Raw genomic sequence first — 24,355 nt, 5'->3', positions numbered from 1 at the left:
CAAAACCAAGCTTCAAAGTTATATATAATAAAGTCACATTTGACTACAGGAATAACAGAAAAGATATTGTACAATATGTCAAAAAGCACAAAGAAGGATGTTCTTAGAAAACTAAGTAAAGAACTTGACAGAAAAACAAATGTTTAGATAATTCTTCTCTTGGCAAAGACTGGATATACTAGTAGGACATCATTATACTTCTAGAAACTATGTACAAAATAGCATCAGAGATATTATCCCAGTGATCTACATCTTAACTATTAGACTGCCTTTGGTATATTAAATGAGTTATAAAAAGAAGTTATAGTAGTAAAATATCACCTTCACCAGAAGAAAGCAAGTTGCCCTTTCTCCCAGATGTAGCAGCATCCTATGCATTACCTTACCTTCTTTGCTTAGTATTTACACATAAAGTCTCCTTGTTTTAGATGTTTATTATTTGCTATCTTTCATCATAACAATGTTAACTTCATTGCAAAGAATATGCCACCAAAGAATAACTGCAAACAGTATACAAGTTCTCATTCATTAAAACTGAAATCTCTTCTAAATAGAAATACATAGCCTGAAGCAATTCTGACAGTCAAGTTTTGGTTTAACGCTTAACAGCTGGCAACCCAAATTTTAAGTAATCTTCAAAAAGAATTTTCCTAACCTTCCACATACTCAATTTTCTTCAGACATATCATAGTGGTAGAGTGCATTTATAGAAAGGATTCTGTCCTGCCTGGTTTTACTGCTCATTCTCTTATTTACAACTAATGGATTATTTATTATTTTTTAATCACAGAATTAATTCAGTATTATTATGGAATCATATGATGAAGTATATGTGATGAGAAGTCACAACTACTAAACTCTTACTGCAGCACTCAAGAATATCTCTGCCCCCACCCCAGCCCTCTCAACAAAGGTCAGCTGAAGGCAGATTGGTTTCTGAATGGTTTCATTCAGAAATTCAGTACATTAACAACCATCCGGCAAACCTATCAAATTAAGAAAATTACACATATGCATCTTCATACATCTTTTGTAAAATGCAAGTACGCATTAAAATACCTATATTTTAGGGCCGATGGGACTTTTGTACTCCTTTCCACCCCACTATCCAAACTGCCAGTTTACAGTCTAAACCACATATTATACAGGGCTCAGTTCAAAGGGAAGAAACTGACTAACACTGATACTCTACCATCTTTTGAAGACTCTGCAGATTTTGCCACAGCAATCATCTTTGTGGATGGAGTTTGATCATGACAAACTTGATGCAAGAAGTTTATGGATTTTCCTATTAGGAGGACCTGAACAAAAAAGGATTTTTTTTCTTTAAAGTGATTTGCATCTAAGAAAAAAAAAAAGCACCAAACAAGAAAGCCACCCACAACCACCAGGACAATACGGTATTTTGTCATCTCTCTGTGCTCTTAGCTTCACAATCCCCACCACAGCAATCCAGAACTTCAGTGCTAACACAAAAAGGTTTTAAACAAACTTCTTTTCCCCCCTTGACATCTCCTTAAACAAAGTTTATCAGTTAGAGAATGGAATGGAAAATAGTCTTACAGTCTTCCTCAGCAAACAATTCTAAAATTCTTAAGACGACTGTTTATTGTTCAAGTTGGTCTCTATTTTCTTAATGGAAATCTAAACAGTAGCATAGGGCAAACAAATCATCAGAAGATTGACTTTTGAATTCATACCTTTTTTGATTGCTCCATTGTAATAAAAGAAGGGATCATTGATTTCCTCAAAGTGTATTTGTCATGCCATAACCGATCAGTTTTAACTGTAGGATCTGAAGCTACAAAAAACTGTAGATTGAAATAAATATTAAAAACAAAAGATGAATGTAAACTCTCTCCTCTAGCGTTTCATTTCTGTATTCAGAAAACTGTAAAAATATTCCGGGTTGTTCTTTTAACTAAAAAAGCAAAAAAATTTTTTCATAGCTAACACGCAGAGTTGTCCTGGCAATTGATATGTAAATTGTTGACTAATATGAACCCTGAAGAAAAAAGTTAAACAGCTCACATAATTTAATCTCCTCTGTACATTATGAAACCTTGACTACCTCAGGGTAAAGTGTACTATCTGTAAAACAGCCACTATGAAATACAGAAGCATATAGCATTTTCCCACAATTAGTTATACAGTTAGGGTAGGAAATAAAGTTCAGAATATACATATAATATGGTTTTATTTTACTGGTTCTATTTTTATTCAAGACTCTTTGGATTCCCTCCTATTTTAATAGATGCAGAATTGCAGAAAAAAAAATATCCAAGCCTCAAAACCAAGAAATCCTGTGATTGAACTGGTGATCAAATGCTAAGGTCTCTCAACTCCATGCAAGAGAATACTTTCATTTTGTGGTGGTTTAGCCCCAGTCGGCAATTAAGTACCACCTAGTCGCTCGCTCACCCTCCCCCCCCCGCCGTGGGATGGGGGAGAGAATCAGAAGAGCAAAAGTAAGAAAACTCGTGGGTTGAGATAAGAACAGTTTAATAATTGGAATAAAATAATAGTAATAATAATAATAAATTGTAATGAGAAGGAAAACAACAAGAGAGAGAGGAACAAAACCCAAGGGAGGGAAAAAAACCAACCAACCAACCAAAAACAAAAAACAAAACAAAACAAAAAAACCAAACAAACAACACCAAACAGTGATACAACTGCTCAGTGATGCCCAGCCAGTCCCTGAGCAGCGATTGCTGCCCCCAGCCAACTCCCCCCAGTTTATATGCTGAGCATGACGCCATATGGTATGGAATAGCCCTTTGGCCAGCTGGGGTCAGCTGTCCTGGCTGTGCCCCCTCCCAGCTTCTTCTGCACCTGGCAGAGCATGGGAAGCTGAAAAGTCCTTGACCAGCGTAAACACCACTTCGCAACAGCCAAAACATCAGCATGTTATCAGTATTATTCTCATACTAAAATCCAAAACACAGCACTATACCAGCTACTAGGAAGAAAATTAACTCTATCCCAGCTGAAACCAGGACACATTTGTAAGAAACTAAAGCTACATGATTAGTTTTGTTAAAGTGACTTGTGGATGGATTCTGTCCTTATCCTGTCAAACAAGATACCCATTTTTTGGACAAGAATGTTTTTCACTGCCTCCAAATACCATTTCCACCAAGACAAGAATGGCCAAATGTCTGTGTTCAAAAACTGTGTCTATGGTATGGAAATTGTAGCTTTCAGTATACCACATCCAACAGCGATTTTCAGTATTTCAGATTACAGTGCACATGTAAAATTTTAAACAAAGAGCTGAAAGCTAGTGAAAGATATAAAAACCAAAAAAGACCATGCCTTGCGTGTCTGAAGAGTAGCTGGAAAAACACTAAAGTCTATTTTACACTTCTAGCCATAAAGATTCATAGACTTTCACACAAGTCTCCTAATGCTGACCTTAAAGATCAGCTGTGGGTGGTATTTGTACTCATTTTAATTTTGACCCAGATGGACAGTTTCAGAAATCACACAGCATATTTCACACTCAAGTAAAGTTACTCAGATGTGTCTCAGAAGTGCTCAATCCATTTTTAAAAATGATTCTTTGGCTTCTTGGAATCAAAAAAATGTTACTTTAACAAGACTGTACTGATTGGAGACAGTAAAAAGGGTTGGGAGAGCTTAAAAAGGCAGAAAAATATTTCTAAGAAGAAAAGGGATGGTTACTAGAACTTGCTGTTACAAAAGTCAGCACAAATAACTCTGTAGAGTTTCTAGAAGAACCCTGGAACCATAAACCTCTTCTACCCAATTTGACAAACCAAAGTTATTTATGAAGCTGAAGATAACCATAGGTAGTCAGAGTAGAATATTCTGAACTTTATTCCAAATACAAGGCTTGCATTCTAAACAGTTACAAAGAACTCTGCATACGTTACTAGTGTTACACCAAGCAAGAAAAGAGAGATGACTTTGTCTCTCTCCAGAAGCAAGCATCTATTGTTAGTCCACCATTCTGCCTCTACTAAATAGAGCCAGGATATGATTCATTGAAGACAGTGTACTGCACCATTGCAACCTCCAGACATCACACTGTCTGAATCCATGAAGAGAGTCACATTTCATGTTGCTATTGTATATATTACTTACTCATATGTTATACATTTCCATCACAGTCTACTTTTCAAATTCTCCTCTAAGCTTCCCACAGATTATACTCCCACAAAGCAAATGAACAGAGATAAAATATTTATTGTATCGCATACATTACCTCATGGTATGTGTCCTCCAGCTCTCCGTCATAAATCCAGCGATAAAGGAAATTCAGTACAGGATGGGATACCAGGCCAAGAATGTGCTGAACCAGAGATCTCATGTAGGGATCTCCTGTTTTAGTATAGGCATGAACTGCTGAGGCTAGTTCACCACCTTTTCTCCCTGTAAGATCAAAGGGGAGAGGAACAGAAATGTATGAAGGAAAAATATATACAGCACACTTAAATTCAGCAGCCATTGATTTTAGCTAGTCATATGTCACCCAGAGCTTGCTGAAGAGCAATTCTAAAATGTAGCAAAAGTACATTTTTTAATGTTGACAGGGAATTCCTGCATTCTAAGGCATGACTCATTAATCTCACTGAAGCATTAAGCACAGTTCTCTGACACCATATTCTGTCTACTTTATGGTAGCTTGGAGGAATGCAAATTTCAAGGCATCAGATCACAAACAAAGGTTGACTTTATGCTTCTTTTCTTCACCACTGCCCCCACCAGAATAGCATTAAAGGAGCCTTAGTATGTTTTCCTTCTCTCCTGTACTTGACTCTTTCAGATGTTCTGTGTGCATACACACACACAAACACATCTTTCCTCCTTCTTAGTTATAGTTCCCCCCACAGCTCCTTTAGGCAATATCTCCTGTTTTCTTGCAATTGACAGGTAAGAAGCTGTCAAAAAAAAACAATTTAAAAAAAATTAGAACTAGTACTTGTTTTGCTGTTATGCTGCACAGCTTTAAGGTTCCTTGCAGCACAGGCTGTAGCATTCAAAATTTTCATGAATGTCTTAAAAGTAAAGCCCGCTTTCTTTTCCAAAATGGTTACCAATTCCAATAAACAAGATAAAACAGATGTTGTAAGCTTTTTTGGTTAAGATGCTCTTTCCAAAGGGCCACAATCTCCATTTATTTTCAAAGACAGCAAAGCTGAAGTACCCTTATGGAGGAGCATAGCCTATGGGTGAGTTACGAGCCAAAGTTTTGGCCAACTCCAACACCACTCCTCAGCATTTTCTTCTGGATTGCCAACACAGCCACGCACTATTTGCAGATTTGTAAAGGTCCATTGTTTCACATGAATCTGCAGACAAGTTGCAAATGACTCCTATATGCCATCATATATAGAGGAATAGCATACACTCATACATAATGAAGAGACTAAGCCAACCATTTCATAGTGTATCAGTGGGTTTTTTCAGTGTAACATTCTCTGAAAGATGACTAAAATTGAGTAATTGAAAATAGCATGAAAAGTGTGTGCTTAAAATTTGAAGGATTTCTCAAGCATGTTCTAGTTTTTTTTAAAAAAGGAGAAAGTGTAAGTATCAAAACAGCACTATAATTCATCAGTTTTTTGCTTAAACTAAAAAGAGAGAGAATCCTCTGGATTAGCCACTTAAAATTTTCTAAAAAAACTTAACAGTAATATTATTGATATGCACCTTTGGCATGCACAACCACTCAAAGTTACATAACTTTTCCATAAATATTAAATTCATGTTAAACAGACCTTGACAGTGATCAACAAGTGCTGCAAGGGTCTTTAACCTTATTTTAGGATCATATGTCCAGACTAGAAGACGGCGAAGTGTTAAACTGCTCTCAAGTCCCAAATTCACGCCCTGATCATCTTCCAATTGCAACTGATCAAATTAGAAACAGAAAGACATATCAAGAAACAAAACAGGCAAAACTGAAGCAGAACTGATGTTTCATAGTTTTTGTACTGAAGTTAGCTTTTTACTAATACACTTGAAATACTCAGTATTATATGTTCTCTCATTAAATCATTGGGCCAAAACCCGAGAGTCACACAAGTGGAAACAGAGAATCAAGCGCAGGTGAAAGGACAGAGACAAGTAGAAGTGTAATAGGACAGACAGAGCACAAAGGCCAAGAAAGTTAAAGAAAGCAAGGTGATAGATAGTGAATCACAAAAGGAAAGAAGAGCAAAAGGAAAAGAGAGCAGAGATCCTGAAAGACAGCAAATACCGGCCAAAGAGGTGCTCAGAAAAGAGTAAAGAAAAACATCGAAAGGAATGGAAGGGTGTAGGAGGTAAAATTTTTATTACTGCACAGCCAGCTTACTTAAGTTCAACACGGGACAAATTCTGTTCAATGCCTTCCTCCAGAAACCATCAGAACTTGAGTTAGGTATATAGCAAGATTAAGGAATTGCTACCATTGACGAAAACATTAAAAGCTACGATAAGAAAAACCTGTCACAATGTGACTAGCATGAATCTTCCAACACCACAGAAAATGAAAGCATTTGCAAATGCACATCTCGTACAAGTACAGATGGGGTAAGCAGGACAAGAACACAACCTAAGAATACAGAAGTAAGTTCCCTGAGCAGTGGAAGCAGATAAACTCTTAGGAAAGATGCTCTGTTTCTTCCTGTATGCCACAACCAATCCACTCTGTGCTTCCATGTCTAGCACATTTTTTTGCCAAATACAATGTATCAGTTAAACTTAAGACTAGTGTCATCCACATTAAGCTCAGCCTTAAAGCCAGTTAAATTCATTAGCTTCTGGATGTTCCTGGGTACATGTTTTTTTGTTTTTTGTTTGTTTTTAAGCTCATCTTGGGAAAAGATGGAACAATAAGAGAAATATATGAGCAAGAACTGCCGTTTGTCTTTAGGGAAGAGATGATACACTTACATCTTCATCATGGAAGTGAATTTTTAAAGGGGCTACCAATGTGAAAACAGTCCGGCAAGGAAAACACCTGAAAAGCTTACGGAATAGTACACTCAGGATGACTCTTTCAGAGGAAAAAACATGTCTGGGGGGAAGCTCTGAAGACATAATATACAGTTATAGAGAAAGACAGTACAGAACCCTTTGATGAGATTCTTGTTATGTACTACTATGCCTGAACTGCTAACTAGAACCGCAGCTAACAACTCCTAAGCTGGCAGCCTGTATGATCTCCTGAATACAAGAATGCAGCATGCACTCAGTTCCAAGACACAATTTTCTACATGTTTTCAAGCAACTGAAATGTACAGTTTTGTAAAGAAAGGTGTCTTTCAAAAAAGTAGATTTTTTCCATGACTTTTTAAAATAAAATTGAGAAGTCACCAAGCTCACCTCTGGGATAACCTAGCACAAGTCTTGAGAATGGTGACTTCTTTCTTAAAAATTTCTGCTCCATCAATTATGAACATAAGAAATGCCATCCTCTGTAAGAACCCTGGCTAGATGAACCACTGCTCTATCTCCAATAATGACAAAAGGAAGCGCTGTACAAGAAGAGCATGCAAAGCTGACCCCTCTCTGCAGTCTGTGCCCCTTAGGCTCCCTGCAGCCCAGCTGCAGCCTTCAGGACGTCAGAAGATGCATCCTTGCTCAGCCCTTCTAATAGTTTACAGATCTGCTGTCCCTCAATTTGTATAATCCCTTTTTCAACCTGTTGGTACCCCCTTTTGCCATGACATCCTTGAGAAACAAATTTTGCAAGCTGGCTACTCTTCTCTGTTTTATACCAACCTCCTGCTAATTGCACAGAGTGCCTTCTTTCCTCTGGTAGCCATTCACCAAATCCCACAGCTTTGTGTTTTGCTTATCCTTTGTTAGTTTGGAAGCCTCAGCCCTGTGCCTTTTCCTCTTCAGCCTCAAGAGACTCAGCCCATCTCCCCTCTCCCCACACAGCAATTGTCCCATGCTCCCGAGCATTTTAGCTTTCTTCCTCCTTAGTCTTTACCTCCTCAATGTCTGAGGCTGCCATCAGGACTGCACACAGTGCTCCAGTGTCACACCGACACCTGCCACCTTGCTCTCAGTGCCCATCTCCCTGGCACTCAAATGCACACCACGTCCAGCAGTGCAGACGACCACCTGCGAGGACACTAAGGTTTTTCCCAAATTGGGCCTGCTGATGCCAAGTTTGGCACTGAGAAAGCATGCATTAGATTAGCTTTCCTCCAGATAAAAAACCTTGCACTTCCCACACTGGGGCTCCCCAGCACTTACTTGCTCACACACTCTGTTTCCTGCTACTCCTTGCCATGGACAGAGCATCCAGAGTACCAATGTTAGCAAGCTTTCATTGACAGATTAGGAGATTTCACTCTGCCTTACCTTCTTATCAACATCAACTAAAATCAGTGCCAGCATCTATCTTTGGTGCACACTACTGACCCTTCTCCATCCTGCAATGTGACCTTGTGCTTCCAAGCCTTCAAGTCACAAGAGAATCTCTCCTCCACTGTTGGGTCTCCTTCCTTTCTTTAACAGCCTTTGGGAAGGAATCTTGTTAGGGGCTTCTTGAAAATCCTCTGGGGTCCCCTTCAGTCAGGTGCTGAGGGACATCCCCAGAAACTCCAGTCTGCTAGCGCAGCACAACTTTACATTGCAGACACTACTGTCTGTTCCCTACCAGAATGCATTTAATCGATGTGCTCAATACAGTCATAAACTCTAACACTGGAGATGAAATCTGGCAAGGAACATGAAGAGCAACAAGAAAAGCAGTAAAAGGAAGACCGGGAAAAATGTGGGTCCAACTACTGAATGGTGCCGAGAAAGTGGTGACAGGAAAAATGGAAAAAGCTGAGGTAGTCAATACCTTCCATGCCTTGGGTTTTTTTGTAAGATTTGCCATTGTGAATAGCAGATGTCACCTGAGATCAGAGGGGAAGTGTGGAACAAGGGAGCTTTACTCAGAGCGGAGAAGGATCAGGTTAGGAAACATTAAACAAACTGGATATACCTAAGTCTATGAGACCTGATGGGATGCACCCACGAGTGCTGAGGGAGCTGGCCAACATCACTGCAAAGCCACCTTCGATTATCTTTGCAACATCATAGCAATCAGAAGAGGTTCCTGATGACCAGGAGAAAGCAAATGCACTCCTGTCTTCAAGAAGGAGGATCCGTCGAACTACACACCAGAGACTCTCACCTCATTCTCTGGAATGCTGACAGAGCAACTAATCCTGGAAACCACTTCCAAACACATGGAGGACAAAAAGCTTTTCTCAGGAAGAAGGGAGGACATTTGTGGTGATAGAGTTTATCTTCCCAAGCAAGTGTTAAGTGGCCTGCCAGGAAGTGGCTGGACATCTGCCTGCTGATGAGAAGTAGTGAATGAATTCCTTACTTTGCTTTGCTTGCACACACAGGTTTGGCTTTCCTTATTAAAATGTCACTAACTTGATTGACTTGTCTTTTTGCCTTCCTTCTATTTTCTCCCCATTCCCCAAGAGACAGGGGTGAGCAAGAGGCTGGGTGGGTGTTTGGCTGCTGGTGAGGGTCAACCCACCACAAAGGCAAATGCAGTTTGAAAATTAAGTGATGCCAGAACTTTCCTTTTATTTTCCTCTTACAGGCTTCCCCTCTCACCAGACTCCTCTCTTCTTTTGAGAGGTTTAGTGGAGCAGGAAAGGTAGAGGAAGCTGCATTTCAAAGAACTCATAAATATTTTCATGGTCAAGAAGTTTTAGAAATTAGAATAAATCAAAGCTCCAGCAAACCAAGAAAGCAAACATATTTTGAACAGAGCAGGAAATAATCACAAAGAGTAACTGGATGGTAGCCAGGAAAAATAAGCAAAAAGTACGTACAACAGGCATTCCAGAAGTCAGGAATGTTAAAGAACTGCAAGTGAGTCAAAAGGAATAGATGCTTTGAAAACATTTACAGAAGACTATGACTTAAACTACAGATTTTTTTAAATTGGAATTTTAAATGGCATTTTAACTTTAAGTCAATTCTCAGAATAAATTTTTCTCAATTATAAATAATGAACTCCTTAAAAGTCCCATATAACAAAAAGTAAGCAGAAGGAAAAAAAGCGCTAATTTTTATTTTAGCGCTAGCATCTAGATGCACCTACTTATAAATATTTGTGGACAAACTGCAAGATTATCAGCACTGAGTTAGTCTATGTGTCACAGAAAAATAATAAAACACTGAAACATCTTACTCTCTCAATACAATGGAAGGGACAAGGAAAATGCACAAACTGCCCCAACAGAACAAAACGTTGGAACTGTTGTTACCATGCTGAATTACCACACGATTACCAATGCTGAACCATGCATTGCTTGAAATACAGAAAGATTTGTTTTCTCCCTTCAAAGATGTGTCATGCTGTTTGGGATTTGAATGATAGAGATATCACACAAGATGAAACTGACAAAAATGATGCAAAAAAGGGACAGAGGCTTAAGCAAGGAATATAATGTGTATTTCTATGTAACACATCAAATAACAGTGAATTTCTAAGAGAAAAATATTAATTGGTGCATATATCCAACGAGTAAAAAATGTACCAGTTAGAGAATTGTGTCCACTGTCAACAGTAACAGCTGTATGTCCTTCCCTTTCTAAAGCGACACCTAGGTAGACCTTTTTGGAGATATTCAGATAAGGCAAAGCAAAATAAGAAAGTTAAATAAGAACCACTTAACTTACCTGAGAATGTAAAACAGACAGAAGTCGGTAGTATTCTTTAAGTTCCTGATGTAAGGCTGCACAAAAACTCTATAAGAGAGAGAGGAGAAAAAGCAAAAAGAAAAAAAAAAGAAAAAAGAAAAAAAAAATCAGGAAAAAAATCTTTCTGGTTTAATCTAGAATAACTTTTATCCTATCACCACACTGTGACGGTAGTTAGAAATTTCCTAAAAGGAATCAAGCTACAAGTTTCAGCACAAAAGCCAACTCTTAGAAAACTGGCCAACATACAAGTGCTTCCCTAAGAGATGCACAGACCTTTTCCAAGAATATATACACATTGTCAAGTGATTTTCTGTTTCTTGCTGCCTTAATTCTATCAACAGATTAAACTATGACAAGTGTAACTCTCCAAATAGATATATCATCTCAATAAAGACATTAATAATTACCATAGGGCTGTGCAAATCATAACATTACCCAGACGAAATTTTCTTTAATAATTATGTAAAATACTGTATGGAGTAAAGTAATAGAATTTCAATTTCAGGAATGCCTCTAACAACAGAACACAGAAGTCAGGCAACCATCATTATATTTACAGTATAGACTATATGACATGAACAAGAAAACACAATGCTTATAGAATAATACTCCCAGTAAGTGCTGCTGGATCAAGTACTCTAAATTTTTGGCCTTTTATCAATTGACAGTCATATACGATTCTTCACTTGACGCGGAAGAAATGAACAACACTAAGTACATCCTAAGAAATCTGTAAAACATGCAGAATTTAAGAGGCCTGAACTAAAGCAAAGATTCCTCTTTGTAAAACAATTCTAAGCACAGATACTTTGGCTTGTTTAAAAATAAATAAAGGTAGATTCTAAAAACAATTCCTGAAAGAATACTTGTTTAGTAATGGATAGTTTTTCACAGTTTGTGGTCCTGGCATTTTGCTTTGTTTTTGTAATGTTCTTAACCTAACAAACATACTAAAAAAATTCCTGCAACACATTTTCTAAAACAGAATTAAAAATATGGCTCATTAATTTTGGACTGAGTTGAAAATTTTGGACTTTAAGCACTTTTTGGGGTTTTAAAAATTGTTTGGTTGGTTGGTTTTTTGAAGAGTACTTCCATGCACACAGAAATTTTTCAGAACTGATTTCTTAACCAATTCTCGGCTAATTATTTTAATACCTATTTTAATGGATTTTTTTTTTTTAAATGGGAAATTCCCCAGGATTTTCCCCTCAATCCCTTTTAAAATCATCACAGTCAAAGTAATTTGGAAAAAATAAGGAAAACTTCACATAAAAAGAACCCAAGAACTTAAAGTAAAATATTTATTCACTAGAGTATATACAAGGGAAAAATCATTACTACAACCACAAGGAGAAAATAAATCTTCTTTCTGCTAAGAGGCTAAGAAGCCTAGGAAAAAAAAAAAATTAATCTTGCCATTGTATTCTTTATAAGGAAAGAGGGTTCCTTTCTTCAACTCAACATTACAAATTGGAAAGAAATTTGAAATTCATTTTATTGCAGAGGATACTGAAGGGCAAAAAGAAATCCCCTTACATGTAACCCCACTTTTCATTTCTTCTCACTTGCTTCTTCAGTACATTTTTGAACCTATTGAAGTAGCACTTGCCAAGACAGAGAGCCGAGTAGAGCCTCCAAGAAAACATTCAAAGGCACTATACATCTACTCAAAAAGTGAGAACAGTAGTCATTGACTTTAGTAGCCAAAAGGATTTAGGATCTAACTGGCCAGCAACTTTTCAGAGAAGCTTTAGAAGTTAAAACTTACATCCGGTGCCAATTCCTGCATTACAGACTACAGATTTTTGTTTCCCAAACTGTTATGGAAAACTGGACATTATCCTAGAATTCTGATTTGGTCTACAGCAAAAGAGAATTCAGGAAGGAAACAAAATGATTGTTCAAGAGAAAAAAAAACTTAAAATGCCCACTACCTCAACTGGTTCTAAATGGGCAAAATGCCAAAATATAAGGCAAGTTATATTTCACTGCTGATTGTTCTTTTTGCTTTCTGAGGACAAAGTATAACTTAGATATTAAGCAGCAAAGGTAGAAGAATATAATGTTAAAGTGCAGTACATTGTTATATCTCTACTCCTAATAATTGTCAATACCTGAAATTTTGCGTGGTACAGTCACCAGACTGTCACCAGAATCATATAAAAGAGGTGACAGACATCTTATCCTATATGTGGTTTAAACAGGGGTTTACACAAGCATTCTTTTAAAACATTAAGCAAAAGATGCTTTAGAATGCACAATATATTCTAATGCTAAATTCTTAATGCACAGTGTGCAGCATCTGAAATTGTCAGCTATAAAAGCAATGAAGAGCAATGGTACATACACTTTTTGCCCAGATACTGACAGCAGGAGTAGAATATATGTTTTTATTTGTACACTTATGTCCTAGAAATATATATAAGTGCTTGCCTCAAGCAAAATTAACAGCATTAGAGCTATGCAGATTCAGCTAACTAACTGCACAGCACTCTGCACAGGATCTAAAACCTGCATATAATAGCTAAGATATTGCACATTTAAATTCACTGAAGAATTAAAGTTCTCCCCTTGCTGTAAACTTGAAGATTAAAGCCAGAGACAGTACAAATAAGCATAAGCAGGAAGCTGCCAGATAAAGAATAAGAAACTTCACCCATATATAAAGGGGAGAGTCTGAAGAAAATGCATATACAGTAGCACTACCATATAAAACATGGAAATCAGCATTGGATCACTAGAAAAATAATTATTTATATGTAACTAAAAGGGTTACTAGGAATAAGAGACAGAAGGGAACAGAATAAAACATTAGAAAAGTAGGAAGCACTACAGTGTCTCTACTGACCTCTTAAGAAAAATTAGATTGAAGGGAGAAGCACTTCAATTTCTTGGCAGATTAGGTAGGATGTTATGGCTAGAGGCAAGGATAACATTTCTGTCGACTCAGAAGGGATAATATCCAGTTTTACAGAGGGAGCAAGTGAGAGGAAACGGGAATGCCTTAGCAGTAAATGTGGTTTTGGGTATTACAGCAGCTGTGAAGTTACTGTAGACTACAAATCATGATGATGAAACCTATAAAAACAAAAATTAACATTCTTTTGATGCTGTATTCAAAAGAAAGGGCAGAAGATAATGGGGTATTTGCATTTTATGTAAGTTAGTGCAGTATTAACACATGAACATCAACATTAGCCAACAAGAGTGTCCCCTGCATAGGTCACCCTAGCAACTGAATTGGTGATTAATTAGCTCAGGGACACCACCATCCCATTTAAGCAATGTCTTTGTTTCTAAACATGCATGAGCAATTAAAAAAAAAAAACAGAATTAAAAAAAAAAGATTAGGAAAAGGAATCTATGCATGAGACTTTCCAGTTACAGATGACAGGGGCAACTCCTTCTTATGACCAGCAAGAGCAAACGTCTTTCCCTTGCCTTCAGACTATGACCCATACCAAAAGTGGCAATCCATAAAAGGAGTAAATCAAAGGATGAATGATCCAGGCTCCAAAGTTTACGATTCTTTCTAGTACTGCATTTTACTCAGTAGTTTCTAAGGGAAACAAGACCAAAATATTGTAGCAAAATCAATTTTTTAGCCAACCCACCTGTCCCACAAGTCCAAACGCACGATCCAAACTCCTCTGGTCTGTGTATTTTCTTATTTTATTATGTAGCCATCCCAACTCTGCAAGTCTACTTGTAGTATCTCTGAGAGATTTGGACAAGCTCACCTACAAAGTTAACAGAAACAATAACTTGCAATTTTAAGTCAAATCTACCATCATGCCAATACTTGTTTCTTCACGAAAGCCCCTCTTTCTCATAAAACAAGCCAGTTCAGGGAACAATAATTTTACATTCTATAGCAGAGATAGTGCCAGAAAAGCAGACAACCATGTAATTAGCATTAAATTTATACATATAAGCCTTGAAAAGGCAGCGTCAACAAACTACTGGCAACTTTGTGACCTTCCCTTTTGGAAATCTTAATATAACGATATTCATACACTCTTTTTACATTAGGCAATTATGGCAGTAACAAAAAGGTCTTCAGAAAAGAGGAAGAAATCTGAAATTTTATGATGTAGAGTCACACTTCATCTTATCGTGATAATCAGCAAGACTGAAAATATTAGAGCTCTAGAAGAGGAGTCAATGACTGAAAATAATGAAGAAACCTAGAGAAAATAATTAGTTACTACTAAATGTGAAACAAATCTTTAATAGAAGACAAATGATCCAATGCCAGACTAGGTATCAGGAACCAAGCCACAGCAGTGTGGGCTTGAACCAGGTAGCAGCACTTGGTTGTAGGACCAGAGTTCAGTCCTTGGCCCTTTTGCTTAGATATACAGGCACAGCTTTAACTTCTTGAACAACTTCTATAGGATCAATTCTAGCCCAAACAAGCATGATTGGACACAGTTAGAAACCCTACCTGCAGCTAAAACCAAAGAGATGACATAAGAACTATTTAGAATTCTACAACTACAGAGTGCTTGGCAAGCGTTACGTACAATACACATCTGCTGGAGTCAAATGAGGAATAAGCAAAATTGGTTTAGTGTTATTACATTTGTATCTCTTAGATCAAATCAGAAGCTGCTAGCTTATACAGTGTGGAATGTCACCAACAGAGCTAATATTGACATTAGACATTAGAACATTAGACATTAGAAAACATTCAGGCAAGAATAAGCTTGGCAAGTGTGTTTCTTTCTGGAAAAAAACAGACTGTGTACAATGACATTTTCTTTGCGCAGCTGAGGGAAGACTACATGCTTTGACTACTTTTTTGCCTAACATGCAGTCAACACAGCTAGAGGAGGTATGATCTTGCTCCTCCTTGTTCATCAGAAAAAGCTCCAGCTGCAGCTCTAGTCAGTCAAATAATTTCATCTTCACCGGGTCCAGTAGCTCAGTATGAGTGCCAATAAGAAAGAACAACGGAAGACAACTGACTTCACAAAAATAACTGAAGACACAAAGTTCTCAGGAAAAAGCATTACTGCCCACAAACCATCCGAATAATCAAACTCCCTGTATTAACAGAATTAGGAGTTGAAACTAAAACAGTTTTTCACCTCAAACTAGCCTATTTGATATGAAAACTACACATAAAACTAATGAAACCCATAGTGTCAATTTTGCAATCACTGATTAAGTTATCTCCACATTTCTCTAGAAAAATCTGTTATGCTCCCTTTGCTATATGTAATCTAACTTATATATGGAACATAATTAACTCAGTGCAGGTGTTGAGGAATTACAAACTTTGCAGCATCTACAGGTGCAGAAGATGACATCCTTAAGAATCTGTATATTAACAAGATTTAACCGATTTAAGAGGATTTAAGTTTTCCATTTTTTCCTTTACTAAGCAGCCCCAAATGTCATTGTAAAGTTATAAACAATTATAGATTTCACTTTTTGCTATTATTATGGAGGAGAAAAGGAAATTAGTTCAGTTACCATCAACGTTAAGGTAAGTCTACCGTGCTCTTCGCACATGAAATGGCCCAAAACCAATTCTCCACCATTTTAGGACTATGTCATATTGTCATAGTATAAAGTTCTTAATACAAGTGAAAATCGGAAGAACTATCTTTCCATTTGAACAAGAACATGAAAGCCAATTAGCAAGCTGAAACAGAACTGTGATGCAGTACTGTCTAAATACTGAATAAGGAGAAGCTGCTAAAGCAACTAGCGCCATTTTTTTGTTCTTTGCTTAGCTGACCCAATCTCGCCCCTGGTTTTTTTTCCACATTGCAAATATGCTTAACATTTCACCACCTTAAAGCCAGATCTTCTCTCTCTCAGCCTTCTCTCCTGTTCCTCTGCCCCCTATTTGACACCTTCCTTCAAATTCGCATCAGCTGGATTTTCTATCAACAACAGGAGTTGAAAGCACTCTCTTCAGTTCTATCACCAGTTGTTCCCTGGGTGATCTGCACAATCCCATCTGATCACTTGTAAATTGTAATCAAGCCCATAACATCAAGTGGCTAGCATCCATTCTACACCTCAGGCTGTTAAATTTAATCCAATAATAATGTGGTCAAAAGACTGCATCTGCTTTATATTCATTCTTATACACTGGGGAGGGAAAATGATAACAAAAATCCTCAAATTAAGCCATAACTTAGGAGTCTTTGTACTGGCTTAATAGTTGGGAGTGAAATCTTGTGAAATGCTATAGTTTTTCTGGGACCTAATCTACCCAATCAATTTTAAATTAGTACTGTTGAAACTACTCTGTTGTACTAAAAAAAAAAAAAAAGGCAAAAAAGCTGGGTGGAGGGAGTAAAGACTTGTGATAATATTTTAACTTTTTTTACATATTTTTCATGGCTACTTTTCCCCTACATACCTCTCTGCTCACATATGAAATACAAGTCACCATACCATACCTTTCCCTCCACTTTATAGCAATTTTCAGAATTGCACATTTTGATGTTTTTGCCATCTATTCCCTGGAAGACATACAAAACATCTCTTACAAGGTTTGCTTCGGTTATTTCAACAGAGCCTAGAAAGAAAAAAAAAAAAACAAAACAAACAACCAGTATTTAGATTTGTTGGGACAATTAGTTTTCATTACAACTTCAAAAAGCTATTTAGAAGCCTAGACAAAAAAAGAAGAGAGAAAGCCTGTGTTTATAACCTGTAAAGAAATGTTTTAAGTCCCATTAACAACCTGACAGGAAAGTCAAGAATTCCCTTTACCTGCCTCTACCGATACCTGGGATTCTCTCAGAGCAGGTCAGCTTGTATGACACAGGGCATGTTATATTTTAACCAACACTTCAGCCAGTTCTTAAACTTGTTATCTTTTCTGTTTCAATCACCAGTGCAAGTTCTGAGGCAAGCATCATAACAACGAAACAGCGCCATCTGCTTTTGTAACTTCATTTATGATATCAAGAATGAAAACATTTCCGTGACAGCTATCCAGAAATTGAGATGCTACAACATGCTTCTCCCAAATTTGACAGCACTCTTACTCTCATCAGTTTGCCTCCCCAACAATCCACTTTCCCAGAACAAAACCAACAAAAAATAAATTATATTCTTATTTTGGCAAAAGTAGTCATCACCTCAGATGCTGTTTAAAATTCAGACTCCTCTCATAATACTAAGATGCGCACGAGAGTAGCTAGTCCCTTTTAGGAACTCCTAGTGAAATGGTAGAAGATTCAAGTGCACGTTTTTTTAATTAGTAAATAATACAACAGATATTAATAACAGCCGTACAATGCTCCTGATTATACTATCTGTGCACATGTAGCAATAAGAAAACTCCAATTAACAGCAACCAACTTTAGAAGAAAAAAACCCCACCTTTTAATTAGTTAGAAGAATTTCATATTCATAGAAATATATCTTCTTGACAATAGCCTTTTATATTCTGAATGCAGCTCTATTTCTACATCAACCAGTGACTACATTTAAGACAACTGTCAGTCCTTCTACCCATCCCACATAAGAATCAAGAGACACAGCTGCTGGCTGGCTGACTGAAACAAGTTTGTAGTGCTCTTTACAGCAATTAGTACAACAAAAATAAGAGGCAGTGCTAGATTTTATGTATTTTTATACTTTTCTGTAGTTATAGATATTAAATCTATCATGAATATTAAAAGAATATATATTTATAAATATATTTTTATAGACATATGCCTCCTCTTGAGCATCAACAGTATTGTTAATTAGGTACTAGATGCCAAATGCTGCCCTTAGATATACCAGTACAACTCTGTTTGGTCTCTAAGCTGTTCCTTTGTGCATTGTTACTCATAAAGATGCAGGGGCTGGCAGACAGACTATATTTTAGCTTCTTTATATAGGAGTTATTAAAAAAACCCCAAACGTAAAAAAACACATCTCTTATCTTTCTTTGCCAGAGAGCAACAGCACTGTAGGATGACAACATCTGCCATTAGCTCTCTTATTCAGAAAAGTCTCCCCCTTTTACAGTAAAAGTAGAGAGGGTTGAAACTTACACAATTGCCACAGAGATCATCTGTTAAACAATTTCTCCTTAGTTACACTTGTGTAAATTCAGAATAGATCCTCTAGGCATCAGTTTCAAGTTTACAGCCACTTAATCAAGGAAATAAATTTGTAATTGTCCTGGTTTCAGCTGAGATTGAGTTAATTTTCTTTAGAGTGGCTGGTATGAGGCTATGTTTTGGATTTGTGCTGAAAACAGTGCTGATAATACAGAGATGTTTTAGTTGTTGCTGCACTAGCCAAGGACTTTTCAGCTTCCCATGCTCTGCCAGGTGCAGAAGCAGCTGGGAGGGGGCACAGCCAGGATAGTTGATCCAAACTGACCAAAGGACTATTCCATACCACATGACGTCATGCTCAGTATATAAAGCTGGGGAAGAAGAAGGAAGGGGGGACATTTGGAGTGATGGCGTTTGTCTTCCCAAGTAACCATTACGCATGATGGAGCCCTGCTTTCCTGGAGATGGCTGAACACCTGCCTGCCCATGGGAAGTAGTGAATGCATTCCTTGCTTTGCTTTGTTTGCGTCTTGTGCTTTTGCTTTACCTATTAAACTGTCTTTATCTCAACCCTTGAATTTTCTTACTTTTGCTCTTCCGATTCTCTCCCCCATCCCACCAGGGGGGAGTGAGCGAGCGGCTGCGTGGTGCTTAGTTCCTGGCTGGGGCTAAACCACGACAGTAATATTTATCTATTTTTTATTTTATTGACAATATTTTATGCCAATTGCTCTAAATACAACTACTGTAAACAGTGTGCTAATTAAAAAAAAAAAAATAGTTGAGAGCTCTATATTCCAGTGCACATTTCCAAGTTTTAAAAGACACAGTCGCAGAGGGATAAGCCTAGTTCAACAAGTTCTATTCATTGAGCTCTCTTTCTGACTTTCTAAAAGCAGTAGCATCTTCTGATCATCAAAAGCGTGATCATTACTCACAAACCACAACTACTTGATTCTGACAAACACTGCAATGAAGTCAGTCTTTCAAGAAGACCAGAACACATTATTAAACCAATCATTGCAAAAACAAATTAACAACCAGCCAAAGAGACTGTGGCCAAATATACTAGTCTTGCATATTTGCTTCTATCATTCTATCAAAACACTCCTCAAAAAATTCAACATGCTATAAAAGTATTTCAAAATCATTAAAAAATAATGGAGGATACAGATATCAATTGTAAAAAGTTATCTTTAACAAATGCATCTTTGCTCACCACTTGTATCCCCTTCTCGCCTTGACCTTGGCACACCACGGGAGACAGCATTTGAAAAGCCTTTTGAGGTAGTGCTTTGTAAAGAAGGCTGGCTTGCAGTTAGAGTCCATGCGAGACGTGACCCTAATTGCTGACGGAGGCAATCTCCAACGCCTGGAGCTTGATAGGATTGTCTAGAAGGACAAAAGGAAGGAACACCTTTAAAAACTTTGATTCTATACCCATCACCTGGTTTGGGGTATGCAAATTTTGAAAAATTACCCAAGCTTGAGTTTGCTTTTTGTGGATGTTTTGTCTGTGTTTTTGGGGGTTTTTTTGTTGGTTTTTTTTTTTTTTTTTAATAAAGAAACCTTAAAAAAGGATGCAAAACATACAAGCAATTTATTGCTTCCTATAAGCCTACAATTCAAAAAAAAAAAACCACTGTAGAAAAGAAAGGAGGTACAAATTTGACAAATATGATTTCATATCAAAGACTTTGTTCACACTGAACTGTGTAGATATGCTCAAATGGATTAAAAGTGAAGTCAACTATAATAATAATAAACAAGTCATAATAAACAACAATATTTAAGTTTTGTTATTACTTGAAGCTGTAGTTACATGCCAAAGAACTAAAGGAAAGTAGAGAAAGAGGAGAGAAGTTCACTTTCCTGCTGCTTTACTGTTTAGGATAGTTTGTATCAAGTGCCTGAAGATGTGAACAAGGAGGGAGCATCTAGACAAGCTCCAATTTCCCTCCCTTTCAAACTTGTCAATTCTTCTCACACAAATAGTCTTAAACATGAAAAATGTTAAGATTAGAAGTTAACTTTCTGATTATTTCTGTATCTTGATGATGAAAAATAAAGTTGAAAATATTTGCAAGGGATTTTTGCTGCTGACCATTCCTTCCCCTCCTGCAACTGAATGTAAACTTTTGGAAACATACACATATTTAAAATAAATAAGTAAATAAAAGAATTCCACAAAGCTGTGAAAGCACAGTTGCAGGGAGAGATGGAACAAGATTGCAACACAAATGTCGATGTAAAAAAAGTCGAGGAATGCCTTTCCTCTCTCAACCACCACATCATAACTCATGGGATGGTCACACATCGTACTTATACAATTGTAGCTAGTGAACAAGAACACAGCCCGCAAGACAGAGCAACTCTGTTGTGCTTAGCATTTGTAATGTCTCAACTAGAGCAAAACACTGAATTTAGGCTGTTACATTTCAAGAAGAATGTACTCCAGAAACAAAGGGAAACACGTATAAAGAGAAGTTGAGGAGCAATGAAGCTCACCAAAAGATCTAATTTGGGTTGCCTAGCTCACAGACTACAGGACTAAAGAGAGAGCAGTGAAATTGCTATAATTTTGAACAGTCTTAACAGGTCAGACCAAGAATATGTCAGGAACAGGGTAGGTTCTGCTGATATTTGTAAGCAAGCAGATATACAAAATAACCTCACTGACACACCTTTCTGTACTGTATCAGGAGTATATAATGGTTGAGGTTGCAAGGGACCTCTGGAGATCACCTCCTCCAGCCCTCCTGCTCAAAGTAGGGTCAACTAGAGAAGGTTGCCTGGTGCATTGTCCCGTCATGTTTTGAATATTTTCAAGCATGGAGACTACACAGCCTCTCTGGGCAACCCCTTCCCGTGTCTCACAACATCCCCTCTGCCCACAAACACACACCCCACCTCTCTGCAAAAGAAGTTTTTTCCCTTATGTTTAACTGGGATTAACTGTTTTGCCAGTTACCTCTTGTCCTTTCCCTGGGCACCACAGAGAAAAGTCTGGCTCAGTCTTCTCTACTCCCCTGGTCAGGTATAACCACATGGGTAAGATCCCCTGAGCCTTTTCTTCTCCAGGATGAACAGTCCCAGCTCTCTCAGCCTCCCCTCATATGTCAGATGTTCAAACCCCTTAATTAGTTTGTGGTTCCTTCTCCAGACTCTCTTCAGCCTGTCTGTGACTTTTTTTGTACCATAACTGGACCCAGCATTTCAGATGTGTCCTCACCAGTAATGAGCTCACATTCAACTTGGTATCCACCAGGAACCCCAGGGCCCTTTCTGCAAAGCTGCTTTGCAGCCAGTCACCCCCCAGTATGTACTGGTGCATGGGGTTATTCCTCCCCAGGTCCCAGACTTTGCTGAACTTCAGGAGGTTCCTGTCAGCACATTTCTGGAGCCTATCGAGGTCCCTCTGAATGGCAGCTGAATCACCTGCTTTATCAACCACTCCTCCCAGTTTTGTATCATCTGCAAAATTGCTGAGGGTGCACTCTGTCCCATAAGGTGGGATGAAGGCGTATAGGATCCAGCTCTGGGGCTACACCATTAGTGACCAGGCTCTAACTGGACTTTGTCTCACTGATCATAATCCTGTGAGCCTAGCAGGTCAGTCAGCTTTTGGTCCACCTCATTGTCATCTAGTCCATATTTTATTAAGTTTGTCAGTAAGGATGTTAAAGGTAGACAGAGTCAAAAACCTTACTGAAGTTGAAAGAAACACCATTCACTGCTGTACCCTTGTCCACCAAATCAGTCATCACAGAAAGCTATAAGATAGGTCAAGCATGTCTTCCCTTTCTTAAGTCTGTGCTGACTACTCCTAGTCCCCTTCTTGTCCTTCATGTGTCTGGAAATGCCTTCCACGATAAGATGCTCCTCCATCACTTTCCCAGGTGTTGAGTTGAGGCTAACCAGCCTGTAGTTCCCTGGATCCTTCTTCTTGAACAAAGTAGCAACATTTGATTTCTTCCAGTCCTCAGAAACCTCCCACAACTGCCATGTTTCAAACATTACCAAGAATGGCCTCACAATGAGACTGGCCAGCTCCCTCAGCACTTGTGGATGCATCCCATCAGGTCCCATGGGCCCTGATAATCCTCTGCCAAGGGCAAATTGGGAGCAATGAAAGATTTTCCCAAGGGTCTCAGGGTCCTGGGCTGGTCTTACCAGCACAGACCAAGGCAAAGAAAGCACCAAGTACCTTGGCCTTTTCCATATCATCTGTCATGACAGCCCCTGCCCCTTGAGCAGCAGGCCCATATTTTCCCTAGCCTTCCTTTACTGCTTATGTACTTTAGAATGCTTTCTTGTTGCCCTTCGTGCTCCTTGACAGATTCAACTCTAGGTGAGTTCGGGCTTTCCTTGCACCCTGGATGCCCCTCTGCACCTTCCCCTGCTTCCATCTTTTGTACACTTTTTTATGTCTGAGTTTTTTCAGGAGCAACTTGTTCATCCATGCAGGCCTCCTGCCACCTTTGCTTGAATTCCTGCTTGTCAGGGTGGACCATTCTTGAGCTTGAAGGAGGTGATCCTTGAATATCAACCAGCTCCCAGGTCAGGCAGTTGGACTAGATGATCATTGCAGGTCCCTTCAAACTGAACTATTCCATTCTCTCCTGAACCCCTCTTTTCTCCAGGGGAGTCTCTCATGGGATTCGTCCAAGCAGATCCCAGAAGAGTCCAAGTCTCCTCTCCTGAAGTCCAGGGATGGGATCCTGCTTTTTGCCCTGCTTCCTCCTTTCAGAATCCTGAATTGCACCATCTCACAATCACTGCAGCCAAGGCTGCCCCCAACCTTTGCCTTCCCAATCAGTTCTTCCTTGTCTAAAAAAGTCAAGTCTAGCAAAGAACCTCTCCTCATCGTCTCCTCAATCACCTGCATCATAAAGTTACCATCAGTGCCCTTCAGAAGCCTTCTGGATTGCTTGTGCCTGAAGCACTCCTCATCTCCAGCAGATATTGTGGTGATTACAGCTCCCCATGAACATCAGGGCCTGCAAATGTAAGGCTTCTTCCAGTTGTCTAAAGACCTCATCTACTTCTTCCTGATAAGGCAGTCTACAGCAGATGCTCACTACAGCATCACCCATGTTGGTCTGCCCTTTAATCCTAACCCATAAAGTCTTAGCTGGTACCTCATCTGTCCCTAGGCAAAGCTCCATACACTCTTGCTGCTTTCTCATGTAAACAGCAATTTCCTCTCCTTGCCATCCTAGCCTGTCCTTTTGGAAGAGCCTGTTATCCACCCTCTGCAACATGGCAGTGGTACGAACTATCCCACCATGTTTTTGTGACCCTAATGAGATCATAGCCCTAGTATTGCACACAGACCTGTTAAGTCCTCCTGTCTGTTCCCCATCCTGCATGTGTTAGTGTGTAGGCACTCCAGCAAAGTTGTGCTGATGTCTCAGAAAAGGTATGAGAGCTTCCCTTATAAGGCTGTCCTCTCCACATTCCTCATTTGTGTGCACACACTTGGGTGGACCACCTTCTGCCCTGCTCTGTTGGTTACAAGGTCCCTCTTGACCACATGGCCCTGCACCTTTTGCTTACTAACCTGGTCTACCACCTCCTCACTCAGCTGTGGGGCACAGTCCTCCCACAATGTTCCTAGCTTAAAGATATCCTCTACT

At 38.6% G+C, this 24,355-nt stretch overlaps 1 protein-coding gene across 2 annotated transcripts in view; it reads right to left on the bottom strand.

The window, feature by feature from the left end:
* The window catches only part of TUBGCP3 (tubulin gamma complex component 3), a 59,368-nt gene that overhangs the window by 15,017 nt on the left and 19,996 nt on the right, over positions 1-24,355 (bottom strand). For both annotated transcript variants that reach the window (XM_072849855.1, XM_072849854.1), the window contains exons 6-13: positions 19,936-20,108; positions 17,115-17,233; positions 14,307-14,432; positions 10,666-10,734; positions 5,748-5,880; positions 4,232-4,398; positions 1,701-1,811; positions 1,193-1,301 (exon numbers count right to left, since the gene is read on the bottom strand). In XM_072849855.1, the coding sequence (XP_072705956.1) occupies positions 1,193-1,301; positions 1,701-1,811; positions 4,232-4,398; positions 5,748-5,880; positions 10,666-10,734; positions 14,307-14,432; positions 17,115-17,233; positions 19,936-20,108 (1,007 nt within the window). The remainder of the gene's footprint in view (positions 1-1,192; positions 1,302-1,700; positions 1,812-4,231; positions 4,399-5,747; positions 5,881-10,665; positions 10,735-14,306; positions 14,433-17,114; positions 17,234-19,935; positions 20,109-24,355) is intronic.

The sequence above is a fragment of the Ciconia boyciana genome, chromosome 1 (genome assembly GCF_034638445.1).
Source record: "Ciconia boyciana chromosome 1, ASM3463844v1, whole genome shotgun sequence".
In the NCBI taxonomy this organism is placed as follows: Eukaryota; Metazoa; Chordata; class Aves; order Ciconiiformes; family Ciconiidae; genus Ciconia; species Ciconia boyciana.
The sequence above is the reverse complement of the archived record's forward strand: the minus strand, read 5'-3'. Positions and strand labels throughout refer to the sequence as shown.